Raw genomic sequence first — 10,847 nt, forward strand, 5'->3', positions numbered from 1 at the left:
TTGCCACTTATGTAGTAGGCAGAAAAAAGGACGACACCTCTCAGCCGACCTGGAGATGAACCGATTCAACGCAGCAGTCATCCCAATCAGTTTCTGCACTTCTTTTGGATTCCGAGGTGCTTGCAAATCGTTAATGGCCCTAATTTGGTCTGGATTCACCTCAATTCCCCTATGGGTCACCATGTACCCCAAGAATTTCCCGGAACCTACACCAAAGGAGCACTTCGAAGCATTCAAGCGCAACTTGTGTTTTCTCAGTATCCCGAAGATACTCGCGAGGTCTTCCACGTGTTCAGACACCACTTTACTTTTCACAACCATATCATCAATATAAACTTCAATACTCCTACCTAGCTGCGGTTCAAACATTTTCGTCATCATGCGTTGGTAGGTTGATCCGGCGTTTTTCAAGCCGAAGGGCAATACCTTGTAATGGTAATTCCCAATCGGGGTAACAAATGCAGTCTTTTCTTGATCGTCGGCGGCCAGCGGTATTTGGTGATACCCTTGGAAGGCATCCAGAAAACTCATCCTGGGATGACCCACGGTCGCATCCACCAACTGGTCGATCTTCGGCATAGGAAATGGATCCTTGGGGCAGGCCTTATTAAGATCCGTGAAGTCCACGCACACCCGCCACTTTCCAGTCTTCTTTTTTACTACCACCGTATTGGCCAACCACTGAGGGTAAAAAACTTCCTTGATAGCCCCGGCCTGTTTGAGCTTGGCAACTTCGCTTCTAACCACCTCGGCATGTTCCTTCGACGGTCGCCAAGGAGGTTGTCTCCTGGGCACAACGGCAGGGTTCATGTTGAGTCGGTGACAAATGAAATTCGGGTCTACCCCTGGGGCTTTATACGGGTCCCATGCAAAAACGTCCACATTGGCTCGGAGGAATTCTAGCAAACTCGCTTTCTCTTGCAAAGGCAATTTGGCCCCAACCTGGAAGAATTTTTCTGGATCATCCGCAACAATTACCCTCTCCAGATCTTCACACTCTACCCCATTGGCTAGCACATCTAAGCCTAATACTGGGGATTTTAATTGCTATAACCCATTGTCGGCCGTTGCCGAGGTTTTCGCTTCTGGCCGATGCTGTATAGCCACCACTAGGCACTGCCGGGAAATCGCCTGACTCCCTACTATTTCCAACACTTAGTCTCCGGATGGGTATTTCACCTTCTGATGTAGAGTAGACGAGACCGCTTTAAGGGTGTGAAGCCAAGGTCTGCCCACAATAGCCGTGTACGGAGAAAAAACATCTACAACAATAAAGTCCACCTCCACCACATCCATACCTGACTGCACGGGCAGCCTGATTAGCCCCATGGGAATGACCAACCTACCCTCAAAACTTACCAGAGGGGAATTATAGGTTGTTAAGTCCTCTGGTTTCAACCTTAGCCCTTTGTACAAATCTGGATACATCACATCCACAGCGCTTCCCTGACCAACCATCACTCTTCGGACATCATACTCGCTAATCCTCAACGTTACCACCAAAGCATCCTCATGGGGCTGTATGGTCCCAACCAGATCCTTATCTGAAAAACCCAAAATCAAGGGGACACGCCTCTTGGCCCTCTTCAATGCTTGAGAATGATCCTCGGCCGGGGATCGGGACGCCGACAACACTCTGGAGGGGCAAGATCCAGTCCTTCCTGGGGCCGCAAAGATAACATTAATCGTACCCAGGGGGAGCCTTGATGAAGCGTCCCCACACACCTCGGAACCTGCTTGGCTCGCCCTTCCGCTGGAGTGATGCAAGAGTTGCTTTAATTTCCCTTCATGGACCAACTGTTCCAAGTGTTCCCATAAATTCCTGCAGTTGTCTGTCGTGTGCCCATGATCCTGATGGTAATGGCAATACAAACTCGGGTTGCGCTTTCTAGGCTCCCCCGCCATCTTGTTCGGCCATTTGAAGAATGGCTCGTTCTTTATCTTCTCCAAAACCTGTTGAACGGGCTCCCGAAATACTGCATTAATAACCTGGGGGTCCGCCGAGCCTGACTGCCCAACAAAATCCCTCCGTGGTCGGCTGTTATTATAACGGTCCGACCTGAAATCCCTCATCTCCTGAGGGATCACCTTGGCCTTTCCTTTCCCCTGAAGTTGATCTTCCTCTACCTTTCTGTACTTGTCTATTCTGTCCATCAGCTGGCGCACACTAGTGACAGGTTTACCCGTCAAGGATTTCCTCAAATCGTGATCAATTGGGAGACCAGCTTTGAAAGTGGTTATAGCCACAGGATCATTCTTTCCCTCTATTTCGTTAAACATTTCCCAGCACCTATCCGAGTAACTCTTGAGAGTCTCGCCCTCTCGCATAGACAAAGTCAACAAGGATCCCAAAGGCCGAGGAGTCCTGCTGCATGTAATAAAACGAGCACCAAAAGCCTGAGTCAGTGTTTTGAAAGATCCAACAGAATTGGCCCTTAAGCCATTGAACCACCTCATCGCTGTTGGACCCAAACTCGATGGAAAAATCTTGCACATCAAAGCATCATCCCTGGAGTGAATAGCCATCTTCTGGCTGTAATAACTTACATGTTCCACCGGATCTGAATGGCCATCATACAGAGAGAACGTAGGCTGATGGAACCGCTGAGGATGGGTAGCAACGTCTATGTTTCTCGTAAAGGGCGACTTGGAAATTTGACTCAAGGCTTTGTTCATGGCATCGTTTCCTAAGCCCCTGCTAGTTGGACTTCTACGCTTGCGTCGATGGCGGTGCTCCTCTTCATAGGAGAAAGTCTCGCTTGGCGGAGTTCTCGATCTCCGCCTATAACTAGCTCCATCCAACTCCTCAGACGATGGCTCGGAGCAAGGTGGGGAACGCTCCCGCCGTGCATGGCGCAACTCTCTCTTCAAATCTGCAATTTCACGTTGCAGATTCCCATCATGCTTCGCGTGGGAGACATGACTCTTCCCACGAGAGTGGCTCCTGGTTGTATGGGTTGTACGTACACTCCCTTCATGGCCTTCTCCCCGTTCAGGACTCCTTCGAGGACCACCGTGTTGAGAGCCCCTTGACTCCGCCTGGTGCAGGTTGACATCCTCCTGATGCGGTCCTGCCGCGGGGTGATGTGGACCCACTTCCTCCATCAGAAACGTTGCACCGGAAGTCCTTTAAGCTAACACAAGCTCTTCCCACAGACGGCGCCAATTGTAAGGACGCGATTTGTAACGACCTGTAACAGTGTTGGGTTCGTAAGTAAAAAGGCTCAAACAATATGATTTGTAGAGCGTGGGTGTAAAGAACTAGGTTAACTGTGGTCTCTTAAAAGATTCACTCTCACGTATATTAAAGGTCTCAAGTTGGTACAACGATCGTTTTCTTTTGTGATCAATACAATTCTTTTTCTCTCCTTTTGCTCTTCTTCTTTTTTCTGTGCTTTTCTCTCTTTTCTTTTTCTGTTTCGATCCCTCTCTCGTATGTTCTTCTTTCAGTTTATATACCACCCTTTGCCTTCCATCCTCACCGCATACGTGTAGGCTGGGTTCGGAGGATTTCTTTCTGTCCCATCCAGCACCTCCTGGAACTTCCTCCTTACTGTTCAGGCATCACCTCCACATTAATGCGGCCAGAGAGTTGGTTGAGAAGTCATTAATGCGGAGGCAGCTGTGGTTATAGATATTTGTCTATCTTTTCCCTTTTATCCTTGGTCTGCGATCCTATCAGCATTGGTGACGTAATTCTGAGGCCCGGCTGCCACAAGACTGCGCCCTGTTCGTCCTCGGACGCACAGTGCCGAGGAGTATGGCGTCCTTGGACGAATACAGCACCTCACCCTCGTGATATTTGACTACCACCCCCTTCGGTAATTACCTTATGACTGGGCTTGGCCTCTTCGGACGGATATGCATCCTCGGATGGGCCACAGGCCCAACAATCCTGACCTTAATGGGCCTATTGATCGAACGGCCCCCACAATTATTATAATAAAAAAAGGAAAAAAATTTGGTATAATAATTATCAAATATAAAATGATAACACCTAATAAAATTATTATTTTGTAACCTACCAATTGTGCTCATCTATTGAGAATTTTGTATCTTTGGGAGATTGTTGAATACTTCTTTGTAAACTATATCCTTGTTCTTGTTTGTCATTGTTCTTTATTATAAAATTTTATGATTGATAAAAAATCATGTCAAACCATATTTAATGATTGATAAAAAAATAAAAATAAAAACTAAATGGATAGATTGACTTCTTTTATAGATCAAAGTGTACAACTCTAATAGTTAGCCAAAGCTATTTCAATCAGGAAAAATAAAAATCAAATTGTTATGAACAATTTATAATCAAATTTATATCAAAACATGCTTAATTGTAAGCTAAAAAGAAGATTTTTCTCCAAATCAAAATTGAGAGGACGAAAGAAACATATCACCATTAGAACCCATGTCATAAAACAAAAAATAATTTAAAAAATATGCCGAAGCATATTTAATGATTAATTCTCAAACCATAATCATATAAATTGTATAAATTATAGGCAAATTAGGTTAAACAAAAAACAAAACAATACACAAAACCTATTCAATTTAATGAAATAAAATTAGAGCAAACAAATACATGCCTAAAAGGTTGTAGGTAGAAGAAGAGAAGTTTAAAGAAAAAGAACCGTATAGTACACATTTATTATAAATTATTTAGTATATATACACTCCACATTGAAGAAATTGATATGAATAAAAAGTCTAATGTTAGTCTAATTTGTGGGAGTGTAAAGCTGAAGTCTAAATCTTAAAAAAAGTGGCAAGAGGAAATTCAAAGAATTTAGTGTTTTATTTAAATACTAAGAGTAGTTGCTGTTTTTTTTACATGTACTACCTTGCTGATTTTTTAAAGTGTACAACGTTGCTTATTTTATTTTATTTAATTTTTTTTTATTTACGTGTAATAATATAATTTAAATTAAAAAATAAGGATAAGTTGAAGATTTTGGATTGTAATTAAATTGATATTGTTTATCAACTTATAAATTATAATAAGAAAATGATTAGATGAAGAATTTAGATTGTAATCAAATTATCAACTTAGAAATTATAGGAGAAGAAAATAAGAACAAAAAAAAAATATGTCTATTTTTAAAAAAAATCTAACAAAATTTCTGCAATTTGATGGAGAGTGAGAGAATTTTCAATTGTGTGGAAATTAGATTTCTAATCATTTTAGAAATTATAAGAGAAGAAGAATTAACATAGGATGTATGTTTATCCAAAATCTTCATCTAATACTTTATTTTTACGTGTACTATGTTGTTTTTTTGTTACACATGATAATATAATTTAAAAAAAAAAAGGATTAGATGAAGAGTCTATTGATTTTAGACTTTGTTGATAACATTTTAGATAAACACAACTGCTATAATTGTAAATCAAATGCTACTTTCTTTCATTACTTGATTTGTCATATTTATCCATAAAATATGTATATATCTATTCTTAAAATCTAAAAATTTATTAAAATTTCTGCAATTTGGTGAAGCCACTTGGTGCAACCACGGCGTCTAAGCCCAACTTTTATTATATATAATATGATATATATAAAAAAAAAAACTTAAATAACAATAATAAATATTAGCCCAAATAACAGCAAACATAAACCAAACAAAAACAAGATAAGACCAAACAACAACAAATGGTCTTATTATTCAACAAAAAGCCTACAATAAAACAAAAAGATAAAAATCGCTAAACATTCAAATTTGTAGTTTGTTTAACCTATTCAATAAAAATAATCTATCATTTCATTTTTTCCTAAAAAATGGTATTAAGAAAAATATTGTGATTGTTAGTTCTTCTTAATGGTGACAATAGTTATATTCTTTTTGGCTTTGTAGTCACAACAATTTCACTCTCCTTACCGATTTGACTACAATTATAACAAATATTCAAATTATTGCTTTATTAAATTTTGCATAATTTAAATTTTTTAGTGAACATCATTAAAAAAAAAAAAAAAGTGGCCACCACTGGGGCTAACATATCTCTGTCAAAATCAATCAATTTTTTTTGGTTGAATAATGTACTACAATTATAATAAATATTCAAATTATTACTTTATTAAATTTTGCATAATTTAAATTTTTTAGTGAACATCATTAAAAAAAAAAAAAAAAAAAAAAAAAAAAAAAAAAAGAAGTGGTGGCTCTAGCCACCACTGGGGCTAACATATCTCTGTCAAAATCACTAAATTTTTTTTTGGCTGAATAATGTCTTGTGCAGCCTTAATCATTACAAAGTACCTAACAAAATTGTTGTACAATTTCGCTTCTGGCAGTTAACAAACTTTCTAAGTTTCAACTTTGTTGAGCTCGTTGTTTACCAAAAAAGAAACTGTGTTGAGCTGGTTTAATGTTAGCTTTGGGACAAGAAAATACTGAAATTTCAGTGAAAATTATTTTTGAACTTTTCTTGGAGTCTAACAAACTTTCAATTTCTATAAAAGTTCGTTGAAATGTTCGTTTGGGAAAAACAAGAAAAGGTCAACTAGGAAGGACAGATGACTGTGATCTCAAAAGATCGCATTTTCAATTGATAAATTCAGACATCACCATTGATTTAATTGTCTATAACATCAATCACGTGACCCTTAACCTTAATTATGCAAAAGGATATGCTCTGCTCCTTTGTAAAACAAACGTGCCTACGCCAATTTCAAAAAACAATCATTCCTTTTTTTGTTTTTAAAGGAAAAAAAGAGAGATTGTTTGTACAGTATATTCTGGAATTGTCCATCAAAAATAGTTTTCACAGGTGTAGATTAATCCAACTAGGCCATAACACAATCAGAAGATAATTTATTTAAGAGACACGTGTGACATGCCCTTGCCATTGATCCCTTAATTTTGTTTTTTGAATCACTTAGGATTATAAGTGTATCTCACTAGAGTAAATAATATACATGGGCAATGAATCTGGCATTCTCATAATTTTGGTTAAACAATTATATAATATTCTGGCCCAACTCCAAATTAATAAGAATCAATATGAATCCATGTAACATTTTTTAAGGTATATATTGTTAATTTATTGGTTGTTCTAATCAAATTCAAACATTTCATTGCATTAATCAATGAAGCACATAGTTACTCTTAATTTTACCCAAAGTGAAAATGTTACACTACTTTTGTTTCAAAAAGGAAAGATACTTGTCTTGTTTGTTCAGAACAATTATTTATAACCAATAAAGGAATTTTTTTTTTTAATGCATGATGAAACATTGCACAAAAACCTAAAAATGAAGATCACCAAGTTGCTTATGATATTTCATTTTTTCACGAAAGGGTTGCATGCCAATAATACCAATGCCCCACATATTTTTCTATTTAAATTACTCCACAGAACGTGCTTCACTGGCACGTATCGACGTACGGTACGTAATATATATGTGGACCATATGGCATTTTTTTTTTGCTTAAGCAAAAAAAAAAAAATGCCACAAAAAAAAAAAAATGCCATATGGTCCACATGTATAGTACAGTACGTGCCAGTGAAGCGCGTTCTGTGTAGTAATTAGAATAGAAAATATGGAACACGTTGTGTAAGATATTAGAGTATGGTCATATTTTGTGTCCTACAAAAATTGGACTCTAGTGTTAGAAAATTAATGTATTGTCCTTAGATTCAAAAAAGCTAATAATAGTGAGGACTTTAAAAAATTGGGCACGTCCATCTATAAAACTCACTCTCCACCAAAATGGGTTTGTAAAAGCAAAGCAAACTCTCTCCTGTTTCCTAGGAGAGTTTTGCAGCAAATTAAGAAAGAAGAAACACACACACACAGAGAAATACAGTGAGTCTCAGAGAGATGGGTAGAAACCCTAGGTGTACAAAAGATGGATTAAACAAAGGAGCATGGACTGCTCTTGAAGATAAAATCCTCATTGATCATGTCAAGACCCATGGTGAAGGAAAATGGAGTAACCTTGCCAAAGAAACAGGTCAGAGAGAGTCCATTCTTTTCGATTTTTCATTAATTTCCAGATTGCATAAAGAATATTTTCTGTTTTGTACTTATTTTACTGTTTTTTTTTTTTAAATGAATTGTCGAAAGAACTGTAGGTAAAAAGAATAAGGCATTTTAAAACTCAATTTTGGAAAAAAGTACAGTTTCAAAATGTCAGAAAATAAATTAATGGCTCTTAAACTCTGGCTTCCTGCTTCACCCAGCTAAAAATTCGTTCGGTACTTCAATGAGCTTGACCATTTCTACTTTAAATTTTTTTGGGTCAAACAATGAGCTCATTCATTTACAATCCTTTCAATCATTCTTTTTATAAAAATTGTCCATAGCTAGTTATTGTAATGAATTTATCATGTTGAAGTTCATCAATAATCTCTCTCATTTAATTCACAATACTAATAAGAAGTAGTTTAAAAGTTATGGCCCTTGGCTTTTTTTTGGTTACTGCAATGGGAAGAAAAACATTGGTGAGAGAGTTGGTTGACAGTTTGACTACTCAACAAGATACAAAGAGTAGAAGAATGTTGGTTGATTTGTGCATGTTCCTTCTTTTTTTTTTTTTTTTTTTTTCTATTTCTTTTGTTTTTGGAAAACTATATTTTAAGCCCTATAATTAAAGAAGCATAACAAACAAAACCTTACTGTTTTTTTAAAAAATAACCAATTAAAACCTGAATTTTTTAAAGATAATTAATTAAATAATATAGTTTCAAAAGAAATAAATCCCAACACATTAAAGTGTAAGCCATTATTTTTAGAGTTTAATATAGGCTGTGGGATTTAATTGGTTATGCAGGACTTAAGAGGTGTGGCAAGAGCTGTAGGCTACGGTGGATGAATTATCTAAGACCTGACATAAAAAGAGGGAACATCTCACAAGATGAAGAGGAATTGATCATGAGACTACACAAGCTTTTAGGCAATAGGTACTTTCGTATATATATATTTTTATTCTTAAGAGTAAAGTCTTAAAACTGTGCTGCATGTGATCCAAATCATAATAATGTTGATGCACTTGTTAAAGTACATATATACTAAACAAAGTGTGTTATTGTAGATGGTCTTTGATAGCAGGGAGACTTCCTGGACGTACTGATAATGAAATCAAGAATTATTGGAATTCCTATTTAGCCAAGAAGACACAAGATCAGATTCCATCACCAAAGTCTAGAACAGATCAGAAAAAGCCAACCATTATAGTTCACCATGAGTCTGATGCATTATTAGAAGGCAAAGGGGTCCTTGTTTCTGCACAACCACATGTGGATGATGACCAAATTCATGAGACGAAAGTACCAATATTTTTGACACCAACCGTGGAGACCAACATGGTTAAGAACAAGTCCTCGATATCAGAATCGAATGCTGGGTCACCATCAACTTCAAAGGAAGAGAACGTGTCTGACTTCATTTTGGACTTAAGTCCTGACGACTTTTGCAAAATGCTTGATTCTGATTTTGCACAGCTCAGTGACGTTGATATAAACGACCTGCATAATATTGCAATTGAAGATAACAAAGGTTCTCTTCTAGTACTGTCCGAAGAGACAGAAAATAATGGGAGGGAAAGTGGTCAACCTAATAATTCTAATATGGTTTCAGATTTCCAATCATTGTTTCTTGACTCAGATGATGGATGGTTAGGAGATGATTTAGACATTGCATTTTCAGACTAAATTTAATTAGTTGGTCACACTTGGGTTTGCTGGTTTTTTATTTCAATATTTTTTCAATTTTCAATGATCCATGCCCACCTGCTTAGCAGACTGGCCCTCTGTATTTTGTCAATAGAATAATTGTATCTAGTTGTCTGCCTCCGTTAAAGGCAATTTTTTAAACAGGCTTTTTCTACCACCATGTGATTGTTAAATGTTAATTCCAAACTTCCCAACCACCCAAAGAAAACGATCAAATGCTTAATCAAAATTAGAAGAACCAATATGCTTAAATACTCTCCAACGAATTACTTTTTCAAATGACAAACTAATTATAAACGGACAGAAAAAGTTTACCCCTAGATCAGTGTGGATGAAATTCTCTCCAATCAATTACATGCCAATTAAAAACACCATCAATGTTAGGGTGGTAATATTCAACATGACTCGCCTCGAACACAACATGAACACGACACAGTTTTTTGGGGTTAGTGTTTAGAATAAATGAGTTTTTGTTAAAAGAATTGGTTAACAAACTTAGCATGATTAATAAATTGGTCAATTTCGTGTTGACTTGCTTAACTCGCAATCAACCTAAAATAACTCATTTGACATAAACAGCTGTCATTTTTTTCAAACAAATTCGAATTCTAAATATAATTAAGTAATTAAAATTTTTTAATAATTATATTGATAAATATTTAACTGAAACTTTAAAGTCCCTGACCCTTTTACCTATAACAAAGGGGGGAAAATCTTTTTTTATTTTATTTTTTTATTTATTGTCCTTAAATTGTGTTTTAAACAGGTTGAAATGAATTGTGTTGTGTCAACTTGCTTAATTAGTGGGTTGTGTCAAATTTGAGGAAGTTTGACATAATTATTAAATGGGTCGAGTTAAGGTTAAGTCATATGTTTTCGAATACCTATACCTTGACACGACACGAATACGAATTACTGCCCCTAACTCACATCTACTTTTAATCATATGACTTTTTAAATGAATCATGTGACATGTTTAAATAAATAAATGTGGATAGTTTTATAAATCTCCAATCGGAAGATATTCCTTCAATAAATAAATTAATTTGGAGGAAAATCTTCTAATTAAAAAAAAAAAAAAATTACTGATAACTATACTAGGCTTCGTCCACTTGTAGCTCCAAAAATGGAAAAAAAGTCCGTGACAAATTTTGTCCACATCACCAACAATC

General features: G+C 36.4%; 1 protein-coding gene across 1 annotated transcript; it reads left to right on the top strand.

Annotated features, from left to right (window-relative positions):
- Positions 1-7,696: 7,696 nt before the first annotated feature.
- On the top strand, positions 7,697-9,816 carry LOC126709377 (transcription factor WER-like). The gene is made up of 3 exons (XM_050409590.1): positions 7,697-7,955; positions 8,775-8,904; positions 9,036-9,816. Exons 1-3 carry the CDS (start codon positions 7,823-7,825, stop codon positions 9,652-9,654), a joined length of 882 nt encoding a protein of 293 aa, XP_050265547.1. The 5' UTR covers positions 7,697-7,822; the 3' UTR covers positions 9,655-9,816.
- Positions 9,817-10,847: the final 1,031 nt, after the last annotated feature.

This window comes from Quercus robur, chromosome 12, assembly GCF_932294415.1.
Source record: "Quercus robur chromosome 12, dhQueRobu3.1, whole genome shotgun sequence".
Taxonomy (NCBI): Eukaryota; Viridiplantae; Streptophyta; class Magnoliopsida; order Fagales; family Fagaceae; genus Quercus; species Quercus robur.

Excerpts from the sequence above, each read along its gene's own strand:
- LOC126709377 (XM_050409590.1), top strand. The coding sequence starts at position 7,823 with ATGGGTAGAAACCCTAGGTGTACAAAAGATGGATTAAACAAAGGAGCA. Across the intron at positions 7,956-8,774 it reads TAACCTTGCCAAAGAAACAG|GACTTAAGAGGTGTGGCAAG; the intron begins GTCAGAGAGAGT and ends TTGGTTATGCAG. Across the intron at positions 8,905-9,035 it reads CACAAGCTTTTAGGCAATAG|ATGGTCTTTGATAGCAGGGA; the intron begins GTACTTTCGTAT and ends GTGTTATTGTAG.